General features: G+C 34.2%; 1 protein-coding gene across 4 annotated transcripts in view; it reads right to left on the bottom strand.

Moving 5' to 3' along the window:
* ERBB4 (erb-b2 receptor tyrosine kinase 4) overlaps positions 1-26,533 on the bottom strand; it is a 995,253-nt gene that overhangs the window by 197,921 nt on the left and 770,799 nt on the right. For all 4 annotated transcript variants that reach the window (XM_053672642.1, XM_053672598.1, XM_053672619.1 and 1 more), the window contains exons 17-19: positions 17,751-17,883; positions 13,927-14,049; positions 10,375-10,473 (exon numbers count right to left, since the gene is read on the bottom strand). In XM_053672642.1, the coding sequence (XP_053528617.1) occupies positions 10,375-10,473; positions 13,927-14,049; positions 17,751-17,883 (355 nt within the window). The remainder of the gene's footprint in view (positions 1-10,374; positions 10,474-13,926; positions 14,050-17,750; positions 17,884-26,533) is intronic.

Raw genomic sequence — 26,533 nt, 5'->3', positions numbered from 1 at the left:
CCGAAGCTTCTTAGTTTTGAGATAAAGAGCCTTAATTGCTTGCTTATTTTCTGTGACAAGCGTCTCATAATTTGACTACCTCAGAGACATTTATTCTTATTTCTTTATTTTAAAGATTTTGTTTATCTTTAAAGGGGAAGGGAAGGAGAGAGGGTGAGAAATGTCAATGTATGGTTGCCTCTCTTGTGCCCCCTGCTGGGAACTGGCCTGCAACCCAGGCATGTGCCCTGACTGGGAATCGTACCTGGATCCTTTGGCTCACAGGCCAGAGCTCAATCTACTGAGCTACACCAGCCAGGGCCGTTTACTCTTATTTCTAATCATGCTGAACTCTAATGTATGAGTATCAAAAACATGCCCTCTTAGGAGCTATAGCAGCATTTTACAAATGTTACAAAGAATGTCTTAATGTTTTTTTTTGAAAAGCAAACAAACAATTAAGCTACTTGTGTAGCATGCACATTACAATATTGTTTTAACAGCCTAAAACAAGTATAGCTACAGTAATACTACTATGTAAACCACTAATTATGAGCTTAAAATATTCATGCAATACATTGAATAGTAATTCTTTTTGTTTGTATAAATCAGAGGATTTGTCTGAATTTTTGTCTGGTAGAAAGTCATACACACTTTGATTTTCTAATCTGAGGGCAAGAATGAGTAATATAAAATGTCATATGAAGCAAGAATAAATAAGAAGAAAATGATGAGGTTATCTTCAGGACTTTGAAGACCAAGAGTATCTCTTGAGCAAAGCTTGAAATCAGTGAATGCAACAGGCCATCTCAGAAACTCAGAAGAAATAAAGCTTCATAAAGAAACTGCTACTTGTTTTACTACCATGGAAACTTCTTCTCACTTGGATGCTGGGATCATTTGGAGGAGGAGGGGAATGGTGTGAGGAGCTGCAGACATTTCTGTCAAAATCCAGGCTCTGTTTTGCCTTACTGCCTTTGGAATGAGGATAATGATTTAAATACTACCAGTAAACTTTACTCTCCTCACAAAATAGATATTAATACCCATACTTAGACTTTCTTTTACCTCAGTCTAGATGCAAAAACTAATTTCTTTCTTTAATTTATAATTTGTAATTTTGATCTATTTTACATACTAGGTTATAGAAAGTATGTTTTTAAAATATTCCTGCTATTAATAGTTGATTCATGGAAAACATAATCAAGAAGGACACACTCATCTGATCCCTTCTCATACTGGTTCTGCTTTGTCATTGAGTTAAAGTTTTTGTCCAAACTCACCATTGTGTGTGACACAGGTCAGCTGTGGCAGTTAAATAAAGGGGAGGGAGTGCACACACATCAGTAGTCAAACTCATCCTTGCTTACATAGTACCTGTAATCTAGGTGGAGACTGCCCATGTGTGATCCAGGATTTCTGACTCCTGTTTTGAAATGTGGGCTTCAACTAAACCTGAAGATCTCTAGCAATCTGAGGCCGATCTCTAGCCATATAAGACAGAAGGACCTTGTACTATGGCCGTGAACTTAAGGATGAGGATGGATGGTGTGGAGGCAGTGCTGACAGAGTAACAATTCAGAGATTATTTTGGCAATTTGTTCACTTTTGGACACCCTCCACTTCCCCAATTATAGATGCAAACCTGTTATCTAATATAGCAGTGGTGTGAGGTAGAATGTGAAATTCCTTTGGTCATTTTGCAAACACTCATAAAGAAAAGTTTGATATGTTCTTGTGAAGTAGTCACTTTTGTAGCATTATTTCTAGTAATGCCAACCATTTGCTAATTCTAATAGGTGATTACACAGTGGCTTAATTAAATTTGCAAAGGTATATGAGAAAATATGATGGTATAATATTTACCATTTATCCATATACCACAGTGCAGTGAATATATATACATAAAATATTATTATATAATTATAATATTAAAATATAATACATGAAATTAATATATATTCACTCTATTATGCAGATATACATATATATATATATGTGTGGATACTATTTAAAATATCACATCATCCTAAGGCTTTACTTCTTGAACCAAATTATTGCTGTCCAGATAACTAAAATCACTTTATGCCACATAATGCAAACCAGAACTTTATTCTATGATCCCTTCATCCCACAGAAACAATATTTTATATTTTTAAATTTATAAATGGAGCATTAACACAACCATATATATTAAGGTTTGATACATCAAACATAGCTTGCTGATTATATGGAAATTTTATGTCCTGGTCTTTGCTTGCTCTGTGGGCTTTTCACATGAATTTTATAAATAATCTGCATATTACAAGCAATTCTTCGTACTTATGCAGTCAAAATGAGTAGGGGCTTCTTCCTAAGCCATCAAAGCGAGTAAACACCAATCAGACTGGAGTCAGAAACTACACATGATCAGCGTAATTCTCTTCCAGCTGATGGTGACAGAGCAATACATGCTTCATCCATGTGTGACATTTATCAAATGGTAGAGTTGAGAGAGCTGGCAAATACCTACAACATGGAGAACAATGCCTTTAATGGACTATTTACATCCATTCACCTAATTTAAGTGTTGGGACAGTCGACTAATTACTCTTGAAAAATGTCCTATTATTCACACATATTCAAGAAATGCTTATAGAGAAATAAAAGTAGAGAGTTTAGAGCAAAACTTGTTTTGGATTGGGTAGTCTCCTTTAGGTGCTTCAAGGTGGGAAAGTAAACCTGTTAGAATGCAAAACTTGTCAATTACTTTGCCTATTTTCAAGTTTTTAGTAACCCTTAAGGTAATATTTAAAACTCAAGTTTTAGGATATCTATAAATTCAGATAACTCTTACTTGTGATGATTTATAATAAACTGTAGTCAATTACTTTTATTTCCTTCTACCAAAATCTGTGATTAAAATAAAACCATTTTTTCTTTTTTTATATATAGGATTACATCTTTGCACCCTTATTCTTATTGAAATACAAGTAAATAGGAAAGAGGCAAGGATAGGAAGAGATACTCTAATAATAGATTGTCATGGAGAGGCAAACACCCAAAATTACTACATTAAATTCTTGGAGCTCAAGATTAAAGGCTAAAAATAAAACCTAATATTACCATCCCATGTATAGGGTCCAGCAGAAGTAAGGCCAGCTCGAGTGTGGTTGGTAGGGTAATAATGTGGGTATAATAATTTATAGTTTTAATTTGAACATTTCATCTAAAATGTCATATGGTGTGCTTGAGTATGATACTGTTATGTTACAGAATTACATTCTAATGATTTCGTAATAAAAAGGGGTGTTATTTGTGCTGGACCCTGTATAATGAAAGCATTCATAAAAAACCATTTAGAGGGTCCCCACTATGGTAGGTTACTGGCCTCCTACAGGAATAGAGGCACTGCAAGGGGTTTTCCTTCTCAAAAGACATTCAGAGTGTACATTGAGTCTTTCAGAGTCAATAAGGAATGTCTATTCCTAGGTGATATGTTGGTGCTCTGGATTTGAGACAGCCACGAAATTGAGTTTATAGAAATAAATCAGGGATGAGCAATAAAAATACCTATGGGAATTGACACAAGTACCATATGACAAACAAAGATAGGACTATGGGGGGTGGGTATTACAGCAACCATCAGACTGGAATAGGAGAGGCTTAAAGGAGGAATAATAAAGCTCACTTAAAAATAGAAAAATAAAAGCATCCAGTCAATTAACCAAGCATTTATTATTTCCTTGTGCATACTCTATTGTGCTTGCCATTCACTATGCAGTGCTGGTGCTCACAGACAGCCCCTGTCTGTAGGGACCCTCTAACCTAGCGGTGGAGAGTGGGGTTCTACAGTAAAACTACGGTACATAAACATATCATAACCAACCATGAGAGATGCACAAAGGGAAACTTCTGAGCACCCTTAGTGGGTTACAATTGAGATTAAGAGCGAGGGAAAGGGAGCTGTGAGATAAGAAGGGTAACTAAGAGTTCATTGGGAGGAACTGGGGAAAGGGCAGTAGAGGAAAGACAATGAATGGCTGGCCTGGCTTGGAAGAGGAGTGGAAAGAAAGTGAAGAGAAAGAAGACTGGGAAAGAAACTAGGAGCTTTAGAAGCCAAGGATCTAGTGTTTTACTTCATAAAGATACTAAAAGGTTTTATTCATGCTTTCTATTGAAAATTGGAAACTATACTCAATTTAAACTGGAAATATTGATGGCCTTGATTAGGTGGCAGCAAAGGGAATATTTGAAAAAAAGGAGAAGCAGTTCTCCAAATGTGTTTATGGCATAGACTCAAAGCATTTATTTGCTCTTGAATTGGAAATGAAAATTGAAAGTTTGAGTTGTCACATTCAACGATAAACCCCAAATTTCTATTAGGAACAAATAGTGTGGATGGATATACAAATTATTTAAATGGGTAAGATTGAATTCAGGAGTGATTTAAAAAAGAAGATGAAGAGATAAATTCTGAATGTGTTAAACTTACAATGTCCCTGAGATTCCAACTGGCCAATACCAAGGACACCGATGAGGTCAGCTGTGTGAATAGACTAGAGATGGAATTTGATAATCTCGTGAGATGATCTAGGGGAAAATGTGTAGATTGAAAGGAGATAAAGAAAATGGCACTGAGACATTTCAATATTTCTGCAATTGCTTATTTTCAGCTTAATATTGAAAAGCGAGAAAGTTGGAGATTTTTGTAATAATGTCATTGTAATGATGAGCCATGAATAGAAGTTGTCTGTGGAGGGATGTGAGGATAAGTGAATGGCAGCTGAGAGATAGTAAGAAACAGGAGCAAGTCAATGAATGAGAGACATCTAAGAGAATAAAATGTTCCTCAAGTAAGTACTACAGAAAAATACCTGGAGGAGCTGGACAGTGTAGACAGGGGTGTTTGAAACAGGGATTTCAGGTGTGCTGTCATTTCCAACCGAGCTGCATACAATAATAACAGATGGGTACAAGGGACAATGAAATGCATGAGAACAAAAACAACTCACTTAAGTTATGAGGACATTTTTCTTTCCTTTTCATTTTAGTAGGTCTTAAAATGGCTCAAAATTCTGTTTCTAATGGAGTTTATATATTCTCTTTCTGAAGACTTGTTTTATTTTTATAAGTAAAGAAACTATCCAAAACTTTTCTTAACTACCTTACATTCATTTTTTTAAGGAAACAAAGATTGGTTAACTTTCATGATCATGCAAGCAGTGTAGAATCCCATGATATCTAAGCGGCGGACCTTAAAAAATAATTTTGGATATTTTTACCTCTGAAATTGATGATCTATATTCATGTCTATAAATGAGAAAAATCTAATAAGTCTAAAACATAATTAGATTCACATATGAATTTATAAAAATCTACTTTTACTGTGCCACAGAATCTGGATAAGAGTTACTGTTAACTGTGAGACACTTTATGCATGAAAATATTGTAATGTAAAAATAATGTTGTAAAACAAAATTTCTTTTGAAATCCTTTTGTGGTAAGTCAGCTGAAATATGAGAGAATACTTAGACTCTGCCTACAAATTCTGTTTTTTCACCCCACTAACATGACATCAATTAGAACTGAAACAACTCCAGTCAAGACATTGACTATCATAAAGGCGACATTGAAAAGAGAAACAGAAACAAAATTCACATGGAAATTTCTTCAGAAAATAGCAAAATGACAGTTGTGTAAGATAGAATGTCCTATTGTATAAGGTAAAGGAAAGACGTTACTCTTCTTTTAATATGAAAATCACTTACACAATAAGGCTGGATGGTTTGAAATGCATTTCCTTGCCGCCCCTCACTGTGAGCTCTGTGGCTGATTTGGCAGGAAGAATGAAACTAAAGCCAAGAAGATTCAGCCAAGTTGAACTATTATTGATAAGCCACTGAAATGTAGGATAATCACAGAGCTTCTTTTATCTCGATATTAACTTTTAAGAAAACAGATTAATTTAAAATAATTAAGAACATATGCTCTCCTAAGTCAAATATAATTATGTCAAGTGATAGTGGACTTAAATATCAGGGAAAAAGGAAAAAAAAGAAAAAGAACAGTGGTGGAAACTCAGAGAAACATTGGAGCCTGCCTGATTTGAGATCGTAGACCCGGATTCCAGAAATCCTGTTCAACAGCCATATTTTCAGGTATGTGTTCCACACCATTTGATGGATAAAATAAAAGACAAAACAAAACAAAGCATTTCCCCAATGAAATGGTGTTATTTGAAATAGAGTAGGAATCTGTATAGATGTAGTCATTCTTCTTATAAAGGTGGACCTTTAGAGCAATTTTCTTAATGTTGCTCCATGTGATCTTCCTTTATGGGACTGAAGGAAGTACCAGCCATTCACTAGCAGTATGCTATTACTATCATTATGAATCCATTAGACATATTCAGGTGAGCTGAGTAATAGCCTTGTGATCAAATTCTCCTTCTTTTGCTTTTAATGTAGCATTTAATAGAACACAAATTGCTTCTTATTTATTTTTGCCTATAGTAAAAATTCTAAGAAAATTAAAAAGTCCTCTCCTTTGCCCTTGGATATCAGTAGAAATGTTAGATGTAGTGAGTTTTCAGTATTAAGTTGCTGCATTTGTATTATTTATTATAATAACTAGTAAAGCACAGCAATATCTGATAAAAAGAGCAGTAGAGGCTATTAAATCTCTACTACTCCATATTAGAATATGATATCCTAAGTGTAAAGTTTGGGGAAAGGTGCTTAATTAGGATAAGCAGTTTTCATTGTTTTGGGAAGCTTTATTTTCCATCTATGAAATGGTGTAACACACATGCACACATACATAGAAACACAAATACACACATGTGCTACTTTGCAAAAGAGACAGGTTCCATGGGTGTGGTTCTGAGTTTAAAAGTTACCCTGAGAATGCTCTTCCACAGAGCTGTACAAGCTGACTTCTACCTGCCTGTCCTTGACCAATGGCTCTTGCTACTAAAGCCTATCTTGCCACCCTTCATAGGCAAGACATGCAGGAGAATAAGCATCCTTCTCTCCCAGAAGCCTTCATCCAATGACTGGAAGCGGGAGTCTTTTCATCAGCTTCCCTAACCCATGAGTAGGAAAACTCTGGGGTGTCTGTCCTCTACTGGCTGTCATAGCGTCTCCGATGGAAAGGAAGTCCAGTCACTCAGCTGGCTTTAGGGGCTCCCCTGTCTCTTTTCCAGACTCTCCTACTGTGAGTCCTTCACTTCCAAATTAAACTTTCACTCAAATCCTGTCTCAGCTTCAGTTTCTGCTTCTGGAGGAATCTAGACTAAGAAATATGCAGCTATATGACTTTTAACTTAACAACCCTGGGAATATTTGCAAATCCAACTCAATCCTTTGGTACAAATGAAAATAATTTTGCTTACGCAAACCTTTCTTATTGTGCTTCTATATGTTGTTCAAATTTTTATAATGATCTACAAACATAAGAGATGAAATAAAAATGTAGGTATGGAATGTAGGCATATGGCCCTGACTGGCATAGCTCAGTGGATTGAGCACGGGCCTGTGAAGCAAAGGGTCACTGGTTCGATTCTCAGTCGGGGCACATGCCTGGGTTGCAGGCCAGGTCCCCAGTTGGGGACACATGAGAAGCAACCACACACTGATGTTTCTCTCCAACTTTCTCCTTCCCTTCCCCTCTCTCTAAAAATAAATAAATAAAATATTTAAAAAAAGAAATGTAGGCATATGTTTGCCTTAAAATGTTACCAGGCTATGTAAAATACTAAATTCACCATTAATTTTGCCAGATCAACTGTGTTCTCATCATCATTGTGCTCTCCTTGTAATGTTTTTGAACAAGCCATGAAAATAGGAGGACGTGCTTCTGCTAGTTACTTACTCATGTTCTGCCAATAGCAATGCATCGATCTGTCAACCCTTCCACATCTATCCACAATGTACAACAGGCATAGTTAAAATATCTTCCTTAGTTTATTCAGACTTTGAAAAAACAGACTCCTTGGAGTCTGTTAGTCACCACTGATGAACCATCTAGGAAAGTCACCCCTTTCATGGCTCAATCACAGCTCTTTGGGAGGGGGGATTGGAGGGGGCCAGAGAGAGCTAAGGCAGGGCAATGGGGGAATGGGGACAACTAACTGAACAACAACAAAAAAGAAAAAGAAAAAAAAGGAATAGGAAAGGCAGTAAAAAAATTCAACAGAAACCTAAGACTCAAAGCTACCATCCCCACTCATGTTTCCATGGGAATAGACCTCAGATCAGGAAAAAAAGGAATGGATGGGGTTAGCAGCTCTCAAATAATCATTCAAACGCATGATGAGGTTTTTAGAGCTTCTTTCTTAGGTGATTATTTGGTAGCCTCTTAACCCATTTCTGTCATTCTGTTTCCATGGAAATATGACAAAAATGACTGTCCAAGCTTCCAGCAGAGATCATTAGCATCCTTGTGAGTTTCAGCTTCTGGCTGTGGTCTGTGCTGGGTAAGGTCTTTTTTTTTCTGTTAGCTTTACACATTAACCTACACTGTTTTCACACGTGGTCATTTTTTTCTTGTTTTTATTCTCTTTGAAAATCCTCTTCACAAAGGTATAGCAATATCAGATTGATTGTCATATCACTGAAAGAGGCTTCAGTTTTAGATTTCAATATATGAGCCAGGACATGGAGCTGCAGAGTATCAGAACTTTTACAGACCACAGAAGAAAGCATCATTTAGTTGCTCTTCCCAATGACTGCTAGACAGGTGTTGGCAGATACGCAACAAGGGTGGTATGTAACATATTTAGTAACTGAAGGACAAGGTGCTAGCCAACCAGAGCAACAGGTTCATGTTAGCTCATTATCAGCCCTATAATTACTACTAATAAATTAAACTAAAAGCAGCCCTATATAAGATGGCCAGTATTATACCTAGACAAAACTTCCTAGAGTCACAAAAGGAGCTCCTTTAAACTTACATAAGAGTTTATCAGAGAAACTGGGTAGAAGTAGACACCAATCCATCGTAAAAAAAAAAAAAAAGAAATCAAAGTACAAATCTTTGCATTATTTTTCATATGAAGGTTATTTGACAATCAAAACCATTCTTATTACTGGAGACATTATTCTAAAAGGTAAAGAGAGATGGGGGTTGATAAGAATCACGGGCAAGACAGCTCGTGTTGAATGTGGGAAATACAGCAGTAGACTTGTGCAGACTTTCCTGTCTCCTACCTTCTGAAATTTGCTGAACATCTCAGTGAACAATTTTTTTCCTAGGGAAATATTAAAGTTCAGATTGATCTCATAAAGTACTTTTATTCTTCAGAGCTCTCTTATTATTTTACAGTTAGAGTATTTTCCCTGTAAGATCTTGTCTTCTGAATTTGAATGGGAAAAAGTATATTTCAATGGATAATTATCTGACTTAGCTAGGTTCCTAATTTAATAGAGACTAACTTACTACATTGACTATTATTTATTCATATTTTCAATGAAACATTCATAGCAACAATAAAATCCAGCAGCCTGAACCATTTTTCAAATCATCATCACTACATCCAAAAGCAGTTTGCCAAATTAGTAAACACATGAACCATTAAGGGCAGGGTTTGGCTAGAGATCTGTCCTTCAGATTGTTTGTATGAATAAAGTTTTACTGGAACACAGTCATGTTCATTCCTGGGTTTTGTTTGGTTTTAATTGTGTACGGCTGCATACCTACTGAAAGGAGAGAGTTGCATAGTTGCCACAGAGACCACTTCACACAAAAAGCATATTGGTCTTGTAAGCAAAAGTTGACTGACCTCGGCACAAACCTTTATTTTTGGTAAGATTATACATTTTTTCAGAAAAGAAACTTGGTAAGTAGTAGAGTAGTAGTAGTCTTTTTTTTCAAATTCTAAAAGCAGTATATTGCTGGTCAGTCACATCTTCCTCACCACACTTTCTGTACTTGTACACTTTGGGTTTTTTGTAACAATAATAATCTCATTGTTTTATATTAGTTTTTTACTGTTTCTGATCTAGATCATTTGTTCTAATACTTCTGTATTTTCAGAAATGTAAGTGTTCCCTTTATAGATGGGGAAGACTAGCAGAAGGAGGTTATGGCTTATTCGAGCAGAAAGAGCTAGTGAAGAGAAGGTGTGAGGCTATCTTAGGTCTGAAGGGGGAGAAGGTACAGAAAATAAGTAGCATAGACAGTAGATAGAAAATAGATGGGGGGGGCAAGAATAGCATGGGAAATATAGAATCTAAAGGAATTGAGACACATGGTCTTAAACTAAAGGGGGGGTAATGGTGGGGATGGGGGGTAGGGTGGAGGGGAATGAAGGGGGAAATAGAACAACTGTAACAGCATAATCAATAAAAAAATTTTTTAAAAAGCAGTCTATTAATAACAGATATGAATGTGATAGCCTGTGTCTGTACTTACATCCATGAACTCCACATTGGCTTTGGGACCAGTTGTTTCATTAAGAATCTTAATGGCCACAGGAATCTTCACTGTTTCTCCTTCAGGGACCCAAATACCCTTTGGGGAAAAATCATATTCAATCTTTATTAAGACATACAATACTCACACCATAACTGAAATTTGGTTAATCCAATTCTGATCAAGCTATTAGTTACTTAAAAATAATTCAGTTATATATTCTTTTATTTCATCAGCGAACATTTATCAAGCACCTATTATATGTTACACATCACTCAGTGACTTTGTTGTCAGCTTTCATTATGTGAAGATGAGTCGTACATATATTCTGCTTTCAAGATGTTTACACTGTTATACAATCAATCTGTGCATTAAAAGGCTTTGAAGAGTGGAGGGTTTGAGGAAAAAGAATTCATGCGCATGGACAGAAGTGTGGTAATTGCCTCGGGGAGGAGGTATAAGGGGACTAAGTGGTAATGGATAGAATACAATCAAAGAAAAAAGAAAATCATTGAAATAAGATATAACAATATTTTATTCAAATGGTATCCTCAACTTCTCAAGACTTTGAGAATGCTCTTCAAATTTTTCAGCTTTAGTTGCCTCATTTGTACTTTAGAATATTCGACTAAGTCAATTGGAGGTTCTTTGTAGCTTTAATATCATCTAGTTAATTCTGAAACTAAAAAGAAAAAACTTTTTAAAAGTATTTTCTCATGTTCCTGAAGTTCAAATTGATTTAAGAATTAATTTTCTAAGGTGATTATTTCAGAATTAGTTTTCAAAGGCAAAGTACTAGGGTGTATTGAGCACACTTTAATTTGTCTATATTATTGAGTAGTGTGAGGGTCAAAGATTTATATCTCTGAAGTAATATAAAATATTTATTTTAGCCATTGCCAGTTCTCTCTTCCAGGGAAATATAATTATAATATCTGTAAAGGATCTGTACACCGGGAAAGTATACAGCAGGTAGAGTTTAATTAAAGTACAACATTAAATAACAGCACTTCTGCAAGAACAATTAAATCATTTGAATGAGAACCATGATTCTGGTAACGTATAGAGGGATGCGTGGATTATATAAGAATATTTTTTAAAGTGTTTTGACCAACTGAACATAGTACCAAATATAAAGTTACATAAAAATATCAAAAATTTTAATTTCTTAGATCTGAAATCAAAATAATTTTCTTGGCAGTTTTAACATTAAAATGAAAAAAAGAAAAAAATGTGTTATTCCATCTCTACTTCCTGTCTTTCTTAATGTTAACTAGTTGTAGTCATAAAGAAATGATTAAAGTTTTTCTTCACTGTGTATTTCTATGCAGTAACATATGTATTTGTGATATCCAAAGTTGTAATAGTGTAAGAGGAGACCTAAACAAGAATTACTAAAAAGTCAAAATAATAAAGAAAAAATGAATGTTAACCTTTAGAAGGTGAATATAAGGGGTATACTTTTTATAATCAATAAGAAAATTTATATGTCGAGCACAAATAATAAGTTCCCTTTTGTATAATCATTTTCAAAAATTATTAATGCTTAAATGAGGAAAAAATACAGAAGCCCAAGAGCCGTGAGCTACATTTTCTCACTGATGGTTCCTGGCATGGAGAATGGGCTTACCATTATTCAATAAAAAAACCATAGAGGGAATTAACTTATAAAAATATTGTATCAATATTAAAATATTCCTAAAGCATACTTTTTAGATAAAAATACAAATTCATTTTTTAAATAAGTATAGTCATTAATGTCTGGGCCTGCCCAGAGAAAGATCAACTAAACTGATACCCATAATATTGACTCATCTTTTATATTTAAGCACAGGATATCTCTCACCAGGAGAAATAATTAACCAAATAATTGCCTTAGTCAGCTTTCATTTGTGTAGTCAAGAATAATCCTTAACAGTTTAGACAGTATGTCCTTGTGAGAACTAACACGTTCATTAACAAATAGGATCAACCATATACGCTGCAGATATAATTCAAACATACTTATGGAATATTCTATAAATTTTCAATGCAAGTAATTTCAGTCAAGGTACAACATCATGAAAAACAAACAAATAATTGTTCTTAATGACAACATTAATAAAGCTTTTAAAGAAATGTTTAAATAAATAATATTTTCTCTGCTAAGGTCGGAAGTTGTGTTTAATCTTCAGTTAAATTATGTTTATCATTTCAAGTAATATTCAATTTCCAAACCCTATTAAATTAAAAAAATATATAAGGGTGATAATACACTTGGAACAATTGAAGACGGATTTCTCTTTAAAATGGAAGTTCATTTTTATCATAATAAAAATAGAGAAACAGGATAGATAAGTTGTGGTTCTTTGAACACACAAATAGTTAAAATCTGGAAGGCATCAAGCCAGCTTTGAGTAGTTTCCATTCAATTAGGTGCTCAGTTAATAATTTTGAAATTAATTAAATAAAACATGTATACTAAGATATTAAGAAAATTCAGCACTCTATCTCTATAATAAAACAATTTTATATTTAACAAAACCTGATTACTTTAACATAAAGTGGAGAAAATTAATGTTTCTATTTTAATCGTTAATATTTTCTGTTTAAAAATCTTTGTTTTAGATAGAAAAAAATTGAATATACATTTTAAAATGCAAAATTCTTAAGCTCCAGTCTATTTTAACAGATGTGTTTGTAAAAAATATAGGCTTGCATGTAGCTTTAAGAAATATATAAAACTGGCAAAGTAAATTTGGGAATTGGAAGAATAAGCACTGCAAGAAATAATTTAGACAGAGTTTCTTATTCTTACTATTTGCCATTAAGAGTAAATTTCACCACCATTAATCTTTGGCCTGGCCTCTGAGTAGGTTTTGGAGCTAAGCTAAATAAGCAAACATGCAAATACCATCCTTTGAACTTTCCCTTTCCAGGAAGGCTTCTCCTATTCAAGAGTCCTGAGGTCACGCTCTCCTTGTCTCAACTGAGTTTCACAAAATACAGTCAGGTTTTTTTTTTTAGTCTGCATATAATATAAGGGCATCAACCTGGAGAATGTTTATTAAATCATACATGATACCAGGCAGATAAAAGGTTGTTTAGGAACTAGTCCTCCCCTGTTAAGGAATTAGCATAGCAGTGTGGATTCTGAAGAGATTAGCTAAATGGGGAGAGGTTTGAATCAAAGAGCTTGCCTGGGATTTCACAGGGCTCTGTGCAGGGAGAAAGGAAATGGGTTGGAGCTGGACATTCTGGAGGAGGATGACATTTTCCAAAGGGGGGATGATACCAAAAAGGGCTCAGGAGGGTGCTGAAAGAAAGAACTAAACTTTGGTTTTGTACCACTGTTTCCTGCTTTGTCATGTCCGTATCCATTCCTACCTTGCATAATAAAAAACACTGGAAAAAAATGAACTGATCTGTGCTCCAACATCTCAATACTAAAAAGGTTCTTCTCTATGATACTAAAAGGAAATTGGATTGTTTAGAGAACTAGCTTAACCTATTATTAAAACAAGTCTGGGAGAAAACTTAAAATAACTGATGGTGTATATTATTTGTACTTACTTTATACACAGTTCCAAAAGCACCCGAGCCAAGTACTTTTACTCGTTTGAGCTCAGTTTCTTTCAAAATACGAAGCTGAGCCTGATTGGGTGCTGTCCCACTGGGAGTTAAGGGCTCTACCAACTAAAAAAGACAAAAAAATACAAGTTATAACTTCCAATACAACAATCAGCACTTCTCTCTTTTGCTTCTCTTTCTCTATCCATGGCTGGTTCCCTTTCTCACACATACAAAAACACACAAACACACTTTTTCTTGAAAACACATTTTTGTATTATGGATTAGTCACCATTACTTCAGACCCATTCTTTTCTCTTCTCATGCTCTTTGCCTGATGAGTTCAAGTAACAAATGTGTGGTGACCTGGAAGCATAATAGGCTATGCTTAATATATGTGTGTGTGTGTATCTTTTATATATGTGTATAAATATATCTTATATATTTGTATATGCATATTTGTGAATATTTATATTGATACAAATAGAGTTATACATGTTAATAAATATATATTTAATTTTTATAAAAACTTAGAGACTAATTAAGGGATCTTAATTCTACTTTTCAAGCTCCTTCTTTTTCGGTATCTTCAGCTAAGACTTGGAGATTTTGTTATGTCAGCATACCCTAGTAAAATTATCTTTTTCATTTAAAAATATTTAGTTCATAAAACAATGAAATGCTGCCTTCTTGGCACTTAAAATCCAGAATAAACACATCAGAAGATTTTTACAAAAAAATAAGTAGCACAATGCCAATATTCCTGGACAGTGCTTGTAAAACTTTCATGTACATATGAATTACTTGGAGTTCTGCTAAAATGCAGATTTTGCTTCAGTAGGTCTGTGGTTTGGGCTGAAATTTGCATTTTATAGAATGCCAAGTGATGCTCACATATAATGACGGTCCTTAAACACATTTTACGTACAAGACCTAGGTACCTTTTAGGTCAAAAATTCTAAAATTCTATGAATTGATTCTAGATCATAAGTGAATGCTAGGAGATGTGAAAGAATAAAACAACACCAGGGAGTGAGGTTCTTTAGGTTTGGCTTCCTAAAGGAGGAACTCTTCCAAACTGTTCTTGAGATGATAAAGATGGGTTGCCATGAAAGAGGACACTGGAGCCATCAAGAGCCAGTTTGGACACAGCATCAAAGAGAAGGAGGAATACTTCAAAGAGAAGCATTCCTACATAAAGGGAGTGACAAGGCTGAAGGGTGGGAAACATCAGATCATAAAATGGGTGAGGTGTGGCCAAAGGTGTACATTTAGGTTAATAATGTCAGACACCACAGTTTAGATGCCATTTGGTTAGAGAGGATAAATAAGCAAGGGGCACATGCGGATATGTGCCAATTTCTTGCCTATGTGAGAAAATAATATGTAGACAATGAACAGACTCTGGATACCAAAAGGTCTGTATCCTATGTTCCAATTTGAGGCTTTTATTCATGCTCCAGTAAAAGGAATCTAAAATAGGAGTTTCTTTCTTTTTTAAAGTAAAATAATGGAGCGTAATTTTAAACACAGACAAATAGCTTGTTCTTTCTTAGCATAAGGGGATAATTAAGGGCTACTCCTACTCAAATTATCTTGAAAAACACCACAATATTTCAAATGTCTGTTTACAGGGCTGAGTACACCATGGCCCTCCAGCTTGGTTATTATTATCATGCTCCTGTGAACATCATGGTCTAAACATTTTTCCAGGAATTTGAGTATTATACCTTTAAAAGAGGTATAATTTATTCTTTTAGTGCTAGTATGGTGGAAAGAGATCTGGGTTTACAGTCACAGGCTTATATACCAGGGCTACCATTCACAAGCTTGGAAAGCAACTTATCTCTCTATTTCACCTCTATGAAATAGGGAGAACATTAATTACCTTAGAAGATTGTTAAAGAATGCAATGGTATATAAGACAGGGAGAAAACTGTGTACACTACCTGCTGTTTGCAGGCCCTGAATCTGCCACTCTTCATTAATCCACTACACCATCTATCAATGCATCGGGCTTGTAGTGCATACACTTGTAAGTGAATGTTGAAAAACATGCATTTTCTACTTTTACTACTAACAGAAGAAAGACACTCAGAAGTCAAATTTTGGAAACGTGTATGAGCTTTATATACATTCTAATATACCATGCTGTAACAAATTGTCTACCTCTGACTCAGATGTCCAGCTACAATAGTAAAGATTTAAGTTGATCCCCTTAAAATTCTTCTTTTTTTAGATGGTAAAAAAATCATACTTATTTACTTTTACTGAGAAAAAAGATAGGAATCAATTTGGCAGTTATCTGATTCAGTCCTAAATGATAAATTACTACAAAAATAGAATTGGCTTATTTGAAACCTATCAGTGTGAATTTATTTAGTACTGAAATGCCAGTTTGAAGGACCTCTTAGAAAACACCATAATAACAAAAGAAAACAAAACAACTTTTTTCATAACAATAAGGTTTTTTTCTATACATAGTTAAGAGACAGAATTGCTGTTCAATTCCTCTCCAAATGTAGTTTATTCACTTTCCAGAGAGTTCTCTCACTGACTGCCCCAAGCTAAACACGAGGGAAAATTCTAGCTGCCTCCAGCATCCTACCAAGGTAAACTGGAAATGTGCACAGCACCTGCACTGTGCTCAAACTCTTATTCACAAGTGTGAGGGGGAAACCAAGTTGATCCGTAAACACCCAATTCGAGTAGAAATCACTACGGAGTTTTCTAATGCCCGTAATTAACCACCTTTTCCCCTAAAGTTTGCACGTGTCTATCAATAGGGCAGCCTATTGCAATTTCAGATAACTCCAATCCTTAGAAAATATTTTCCTCTATGTAACTGTAAAGTAGCTTCTTATTCTTCTAACTTCGACTTCAAAGGAAAAGAGGTAACATTTAATTCATTATTAATATGCAAAATTTATGAATGAATGAATATTTGCATTCCATTGTCGTTAGGAGGAAAAGTCAAGGCTGTCTCACTGACAATGAGAAAGAAAGCAAATCAAGGGAACATTATGACTTGGAGCAGATTTGCTCTGCATTGTTCAGCTTGGCAGGAATGAGTGTATCAGGAGAAAGCGGTAGTATTACAGTTAAGAAAAATCTGGTAAATGCATGTTCTTCTGTAATTGTTTTTTTCCCCTATAACCTGTGCAGTGAAAGGTATCAGCTTGCGTGGTAGAGAACTCAGTGTAGCAATATAAAAGGAGTTATAATAATTTATTTTAATTTGCATATTCACAATAACTCCCATGCACAATATTAAATGCACCACATGAATTTTGTGGTAAGGTCTGTGTGATTACAACACTAAGCTTTATCCTGTAAGCTCAGCTTTTCACTGCTGGAATAATGAGATCAGTGGCTACCTATTTAATGACCCTAGTAAAAGCATAATTGCTTGTTTATCTGGCTTTATTTTGAACCAGAAAAATTCTCTCTCTAACATTTTTCTGGTTCTGCTACTGAGATATCCTGTACCCAGATTATTTCTAGTACAACAGTACCTTTGCTATTGTGATATCCTGGGGCTTAATAATAGGACCTCTTCTTCCCAAAAAACAGACCCATCTTTTCCTCAATAAGGTAATTTCTGTGACCTCCACTGTGTATCCTCTTTAAGCCATGAACATGCCTTGATTATTTTCACTATATACTCTGTTTTTTATCAGTTTTGTATAATATACTATAAAATATAAACTCTCAGCAGGAAATTGAACAAAATTTTCACCTGGATTAAAAATCGCCATCTAAACCTTCCAAACCTAAATCAAAATCCCTAAGCACAAGAAGAGAAGGAAAAAAAAGAAACATGTCACCTCTGTCTCTAGGAATCTCCTCAAGGCTCTTTTCTTTTTGATGCTCTTCCTTCTCACATAAACTGCAAATGTCAGACCCACGATGACCAGGATGAAGAGTCCTCCGATGACTCCGGCCGCAATTAGAGGGGTTCTGCCAACCAAAACAGAAAAGGAAAAAAAAGTATGAAGAGGGAAAAGATAGAAGAAAGAAAAAAGCAGTTGTACATATCAGTGTATCACAAATCTACGCACATGTAGTGTAAATACAAGTGCCCTAGAGGTGTGACAAAACTTTTATGGTAAAACGATAGCTTTTTAAAAAAATAAACCATGCACATACAACTACTCTTGGAAGATGAGCAGCCACAACATGCCATTTCACCAAAAAATGTAAAACTTGGTAACAATGAAACACTCATGCAAAAATGTTAATAGAGGAGGATTTTAAATTGTTTTCCTGTTACTTTCATCTATCAGTGACTGGAAAATACATTTTAAGAATATCATTGCATTATATAATATTATTTTCCAAATTTTCTCTTAAACAGGCTTTGTCAACAGTGGCACTACTGGCATTTCGAGCTTGATCTTTTTTGTTCTGGGGGACTGGTCTCTGTGTTTTAGGATTTGTTAGCAGCATCCGTGACCTCCATCTGCCAGATGCCAGTAGCACTTCTGTCCTCCAGTGGTGACAATGTCCTTAGAGAGTGCCAAATGTCTATCAAAATAACTAACAGTTGAGAACCACTGTTTTTAAGCCAAAATGAGAGTTCTAGACACACACCGAGCCCCACACCTCCAGAATATGAAGGTCCAATAACAGGGATGGATTGACAGATGTGCTATTTCAAACTCTTGCAAGGGCAGCTTCCATGGCAGGAGAAAGATAAAAAAATGGGGTCAGAGTTACAATGACAGGAGGACACATTATTATCAAAAGTGTGCCTAAGCATCATATGCCCGTGAAAGGTTTACAAATTAGGTGTTATGTTAAAAGGGTGTTTATAGTACTAAAAAGGATTAGAAAGAGACTGAACAGAAATTTTTATTCTAACATTATTAGCTAAGATAGAGTCTTGGAACCGATCATTTTTATTGCTTTTTAAGATAAAAACTTTCCTTGCTCCAAACCACATAGTTGTGGTTGTAACTTCAAGTTGTAGACTACAGTAGTATCTATGAGTTTTCTCTAGTCAAAGCCCTGAAATACATTAATATCATATGCTACAGAAATAACCTGGGGTAGAATTCATAGGTGTTACCTAATATATATTTGACCATGAAGCCATGATACACATCAAAACCAGAAAAGAATTTCCTGAAAACTTACACTTTCCATAGTAAATATTTTATATCTTATATTTCTATTTGTAGAAGAATCTACTCTCTACAGCTGCATTCTTTTAGAAAAACATGTCTTGCTCTTGCAAAATAAACTTTGCTTAAAGATAGATCAGAAATAATGATAGCAGATGATCCTAAATAAAAACTTTAAAATTTTAAAGAGCTCTATAAAAAAATTGTGTAATGTTTTCTATATATGAAGACATATCTTTCAAAGATTATGACTTTTTATATTGTCATATAAAACTGTACAAAATCCTTACAAACTAGTTTATCCTAATGGCTGTTTTCTGACAGTTGAAAGTACCATAGTATACTGAAATGTGCCTATAATTCAACTAGATTTTCCTAAATAAAATTTCTAAAGATATAAAAAGCTATGCTGAGAAAATTAAACTATGGTGTGGATACAAACTCCCTGTTGCGATGTGCTTTGGCTTGTGTAAGGTCATATTTTTGAGCATGCCAGTTACATATATATTTCAGTAAATATTTTAAGTTTTCAACTCAAGGCATAATTTTTGACTCATGTGCCCACCATGCCCCTGAAAGCCACTGTAATGAAAACATTGAATTTTTGTTTCTTAAGCCCAATTTTTAATTGTAAAGTATTTATGTATGATTGAGAATAATGCCCAACATTTATTAATTCTAGATTTTAAATAACTCTGGACTTACTCTTCTAATTTTGAAAAATAAGTGCTGTGTATTTATAAAGATATATGCCATTACCACTGTAAATTTTAAGAAAATGCTCTACTTGGTTTTTGTTTCTTTTATTTTTCATTTTAAGAAAGACTGCTAACAACAGAACAAAATAAGACCTGTGTGTCTCTACTCTTTTCATCTAATTCTGCTGAATATCAACTTCCATGTCATTACTACTCAGCTTTGTCATGGCAATAAAAAATAAAATGTTCAAAATCTCAACAGAGAGTCACTGCTATATTCTTTCTCCTTAGCATTTATTTTTTATTTTCTCAGCAGTTCCTTGGTTGATTTACATTTCTTTACCTTTTTTTTCTTTCCTTACTACTCTACAGAAATAGAAGAAGTAGCAATAACCTGAAGAAGTAAAAAGTGAGCTTCTACATTTAAAGTTCACACAGAAGTATTTTCTTGGACACTTTGAAAGGCCACATTTTTCATATTTGGCAGAATTAATTCTTGAAATAAAAACAAATCATTAACCATAAGGAAGCAACCTGTGAAATCTAGAAGGGGGGGGAACTCTATAAAGCTACTTGAATGTTCTCTTTAAGAAGTGAATATTATATGATGGAAAAAGTATTGATCTTTATTAAGAAAATTTAATAGTTAAAAAAATACAGATGTGAAATGCAATTCTGGATTGAATTCTGGTTTGTGCAGACTAGCTGTACAGATGTTTTTGAGGAAACTTGGAAATTTGAACAGGAATTAGGTAGTAGATGTGATGAAAATTTACTAACATGGGAATATGTGGACCAGAAATTGGACAGATTGGATTACAAACAGTAGGATCTCGATTAGGGAAAAGGTGAGTGTGTCTGTGCAGGTGATGTGTGCACTTGCACACGTGTATGCATAAAAGACTTAGGTTAATATGCAATGAAACACTAAACAGTAGTTATCTCTGAATAGTAAAACTATGGTGTTTTATTTTTGTAGTTTTACTCATGGACATTTTCTAATTTTCTGCATTTATTTCTTTTTTAAAACAAAAGTTTATTAAATTTACAAAAAACAAAAAATAAAACAAAAATCATTGCCCCAAAGTTTATCTTAATAATAATAGCCTTGCTTTCTTTTCCTTCTTCTTGAATGTTTACTCAGTTTTTTTCAATTAATTTTTTTATTTTAATATTTCCAGTCTGCTTTCATAATCTAAGTACTTTTGCATATATAATCTATTCATACTAGTTTACTGTGCCTGAGACATTTAATTACCACTGTGTCATAACATTAACATCATGATTCACAAAATCAAGCTAATCTGAAAAGTTAATACTACTTACACATTTCCTAGTTCCCCCAATTTTGATGACTTTTAGATATTTGTAAGTATAAAATGTGGTAGATGTTCATTTTTTCCTGAGAGTTCATACTTCACTGTTTGTGAGAACCCTTCCGATAAAGAGGATACAGCTACTTAAGTAGCTTCTTCAAAATGCTATGTATCCCCACTAATCTCACACTGGCTGCTGCCAGCTAAGCAATGTTTCTAAAAGCATTTCCTCTTACTCTTCCAGAGGTGAGTAGAGGAAGCTCTCAGAGGCTACGACATTGTGAATGAGACTATGAGGGTGCAACCAAAAGACATAGAATGGTCTGTGATCCCTTATCGATAACAGTACTGTTTGTTTGTTGTCACTGTCCTGCCCGTGAAAAATGGGTGGAACCCACTAAAGTACAAAAGATTGGACACTTCAAGTGTCAAGTCCAAGTTTCGATGAAAAGGCTAGAATTAATTGATTGTTGACCTTTCTCTGTGATTTGAAAATAATTTAATGAAACAGATATCCTCCTGTTACTGATTAAGGGATTAAGCAAAACAAAACAAACAAAAAAGCCCTCATAGACAGACAATATGGTGATTGCCAGAGGAAACAGGGGGTATGAGCAGTAGAGGGATAAATGGCGATGAAAGGAGACTTGACTTGGGGTGGTGAATCTAAAACACAACTTACAGATTATGTACTATAAAACAAAGAATTATGAAACACAAAAAAGTATAAGCAGAATAATGAAGATATGCTCAATATCGTTAGCTATCAGAGAGATGCAAATTAAAACCACAATGAGATACCACTTTACACCGGTCAGGATGGCTATCACAAACAGAACAACAAACAACAAATGTTGGAGAGGTTGTGGGGAAAAGGGGTCCTTAGTCCACTGTTGGTGGGATTGCAGACTGGCATAACCATTATGGAAAACAGTATGGAATTTTCTCAGAAAAATAAAAATCGACCTGCCTTTTGACCCAGCAATTCCATTGCTAGGATTATATCCTAAGAATCCTAAAACATCAATTTCAAAGAACCTATGCACCACAATGTTCATAGCAGCACAATTTACAATAGCCAAGAGTTGGAAGCAACCTAGGTGCCCATCGGTAAATGAATGGATCAAACAATTGTGGTACATAAGGAGCTCCTACCCTTTGCAACAACATGGATGGAACTGGAAAGCATTATGCTGAGTGAAATAGGCCAGGTGCTGAAAGACAAATACCATATGATCTCACCTTTAACAGGAAGCTAAACAACAAAACAAACAAGCACGCAGAAAAAAAACAAAGACACTGAAATAGAGAACAAGAGGACAGTGACCAGAGGGGAGAGGGAAGGAAATTTAAGGGGAATAAAGGGGAGGGATTCGGAAGAACAAATAGGAAGGACACAGGGATGAGAACTAAGGGGGGTGGAAATGGGAGGGAGGTGGGGAGCATGGGGGGGCTGGTTTGGGAGAAATAGACAAAAAACTGTACTTGAAATAACTAAGTAAAATAAAAAAATAAAAAAAAATAATGAAACTGATATCCTCCCACTATTCATAGAAACCAATATAAGAATTCTAAATCTCAAATGACCTTGGATAAATTATTTGAAAATATAGAATTTGATTTTCATAATTTCATTCAGAAGTTCAGAGACATCACAATGTTTTACATTCTATTGCTTAAATAGTTACATATAAAAGAATTCTGTCTCCCAAAACTATATTACTATTATAATAATATCCTTATTGTTCATTACTGTATTTGAGCCACACTAATCCTGAAGGATATAAAATATAAGAGAAAACATGAAACTTGATTTTAGAAATAGCCAAATATAGTTCTTCATTGATCTGCTTCCTTCTAGGTATCACATCAGGAAAAAATGTAGTAAAGTCAATATAATTTATGATTAAAACTGAGATGGTTCTAAAATTATTCTAGTATACCATTTTTTTTTTACCGAATACCAAGGGTAGACTATCCTACAAAAATTTACAGTGGTATTTTCTTTAAACTTATAAATTCAGTGAAACTGATATTCTGAATAATGTAGTCATTGCAAAGAATGCTAAGTCTAGTAGAGTCTTTCATAGGTATATCACCAAATAAAATAATTTAAAATGAATAATATAGGTATACTATTTTTAATTTCTTGAATATGTAATAATTTTTAATTAAAGATAAAGGAAACAACTTGAAGTCCTATAACACACTGATGGTATAATTTAAACCAGAGAGTTCCACTATTATAAGTTTGTAAATTAAACTGAACAATATGAAGGTGTTTCTTCAGGATTCATTGGTCCAGACTTACAGTTGTTTCACTGTTTATCAATGGGTACTAAAGTCTTAACTGAACTGTTATTTTAAATTTACACAGGAGATAACAAACAAAAACAATAGGCTAGTCAGACGATTTTAACAAAGTTTGTGCATCATAAACTTTTCAAGTCACAGAAGATGGCAAAACAGTACTTCTAACATTATAATTTTGTGTTAAACTTTGATATCTATTTTTTCCCCTTAGAGAGGCATATGGTATTACAAGATTCTTTGAAGTCAGACCAACCTGAGTTTTAACTATTGGTCTGCTTCTAAGTAGTTATTGGCACCTCTGTCAAATAACTCAGTCTATATATACATGAATATATTCTTTACCTAAGGTAATAAAACATCAACACAGCTGGGAACTACCTAATCATTCTTAAATTTCTAGAATTTTATGAATTTGCCTCTAGATCCTGCGTAGTAGTGTCATTAAATAAAAACCCATAAGTCTCTGAGAATCATACACCTCACTTTGACCAGGACAGTCTCAGTCTGTGCCAATGTAAGTATCAATAGTACTTATTCACTCCCAAAAGCACTCATGTTGGCCTTTGTTCATACATATTAATCCTACTGTTAGCCCAATTTAGAGAATCTAAGGTACCCAAAGGTAACAAGTCTTTATACAGTGTGTGTGTGTATGTGTAAATCAGAGGGTCTTAGTATTAGGAAGTTTCAAATGATGGGAAAGTTAATTAATTACTATTATAATAGATAGATATAAAATCTATTTATATACACATAACTAAAATGAATGGTTCATAAATTAGAATCAGATGTCATGTTTGTCATAATCTTATATATATATTTACTATGATTAACATTGGCTATCAACCTCTACCTTATTTTACTTCTAAACATTGTATAGCAGTCATCAGACAAAAGCATGAGTCTAGCATAAACCAGAGGATAAATGTATTTTTGGCAATGTACTCCATGTCTCTTAATTTGCTCTTGCAATGAAAAAACTGTTGTTGATCAAAAATATGTTCATTCTTTATTTAAAAACTTCTTGCTCCCTGACTGGTGTGGCTCAGTAGATTGAGTGACAGCATGCAAACCAGAGAGAGGGTCACTGGTTCAGTTTCCATTTGGGACACATGTCTAGGTTGCAGGCCAGGTCCCCAGTAGGGGGTATGCAAGAGGCAACCACACACTGATGTTTCTTTCCCTTTCTTTCTCCCTCCCTTCCCCTCTTTCAAAAAATAAATAAATAAAATTCTAAAAAAAAACTTCTTGCAATCACTTGTCAACTAAGATAGAAAATATAACTTTGGAAATGACACTTTCAATATTATATTAATTATGTAAACAGTTTAAACATAGCAAGTTCATATAACAAGAACATAGGATTTGACTGACATCAAGGTCAAGGTACTTATGGATTTTATAGAACCTGTAGTGTCACTACCAATTCACTTCATTTTCAATGGGAAACAATCCAACAGAAATGACAATGTCAAAAATTTTCTATGCTAATAAAAAAACATTCCCTTCCAGAGGTAATCAGACATTTATTTGGTCCTATATCCCATCCTTAAATTCAAATTATTTAAGTAGATTGAATGTAGACTTTCCACTCTAATAATACTTGTATATTTTAAATGAAAAATTTTACATGCATTGTATATTTTCACAATAACTAGGCAATATAGATCTTATAACCTCCATACTTAAATATAAATAGATTCTGAGATAGTTAATATACCAGGATAAGATCAAACATAAATGGTAATGCTAATGTTTTACATATTAGAATCTTAAGTCCATTAATATTTTAGCTATATATGCCATCTGTCTTCCTGAAAATGATTCACTAGAATTATTTTTAAGTTGATAAATATAAATTCATCAGATTTGTCTTCAACACCTATATTTGATAGCAGAGAATAGAAATGCATATACATTTATTTATGAGTTTTAAGACTCTTTGATTTTATATTTACTTATATCTTACTGCTGTGATTCTCAACAGACTGTAGTTTTATCTGCATTGCTATGTTCAATGTGGTTTAAGTTTCTTAAATTCTTTATGCCCTTATTAGAGTTCTTAAGTGGCACTGTTCTCATTTAGCTTCAGTTTATTTGTTTTCCCAGTGATACTACAAGTTAGAGAATTTGGGGGGCTTTAAAAATATATAATTCCCTCAACAAAGGAAAGCAGTATTCATGCGGGTGACAGTGCCCTGTGCTGCCTCTCCATTCAGTCTTTCCCAGAGCAGAGCAGATTTTGCAACGTTGAAACACTGGGAAACACAAATCCCAAGAAGACATGTTAAGGGTTACTGCCTAGGGCAAGGAGAGCCACATTAACAGAATTTTTTCTCCTCTAAATTGTGCTTATTCTGACCCAGAATTCCACTTGTTCTATAAATATGACACATATTTTCCTGTTGAGCATCTGACTGTGATCTGGGTCAGAATCTGATGTAGACCTCAGTTGACAGTTACAGTTTTTACTTGATAAGACCTAGGGTGTTAGTGTGTCTCTATCCTTTGATTAGGATTTGAGATTCCTCTATTACTATTTTAAATATGACTAGAAGCATAAGTGCTGAAGCAAATGACTTTCAGCATATGTTCTCTCTTCCTAAGCAAGTTTGAATGTTTCTTGATTTTTTCTTGTGCTAAATAAACTTTTTCCCAATATTTTTCAATATGTAAATGTTACATATTATTTAACACAGTGTCACAAAGTATTTCAGTAGAGATATTACCATCAAAGCAATGTCTGCAATATCATCAGAGGGCCGAATGTAATTTCAAGTCCTTAACAGTTAAGGAGTATTTACATTTACACAGTCCTAAAATTATTTCAGCCCTTTGAAGGCAAGGCTGATGTGACGCCCAGGGAAAATGAGTTTGATACCCCTGATGTAAACAAAGAAAGAAATAAAAACCTATGTCAATTAAAATGACACTGAAATAATATCATAGTGGAAAACTTCCTACTTTGGCTGAAACCATTTCATTTGCATGCAGAAGAATTCATTTACAGGGAGAAGGAAAAACACATCTATGTGAACAAGTTTCTCTTCTTAGCTAGCATATACATTTTTCAGTCAGTTCTTTGTCTATTATTTTTCTGTTATTGAAATTACATATACTACTTACAGGGCATATTTGATGGTATGAATTGCTTCAG

Source organism: Artibeus jamaicensis, unplaced genomic scaffold, assembly GCF_021234435.1.
Source record: "Artibeus jamaicensis isolate MK-2021 breed Jamaican fruit bat unplaced genomic scaffold, CSHL_Jam_final contig_1015, whole genome shotgun sequence".
NCBI lineage: Eukaryota > Metazoa > Chordata > Mammalia > Chiroptera > Phyllostomidae > Artibeus > Artibeus jamaicensis.
Note: the sequence above shows the minus strand (reverse complement) of the source record. Positions and strands in the feature narration are given on the sequence as shown.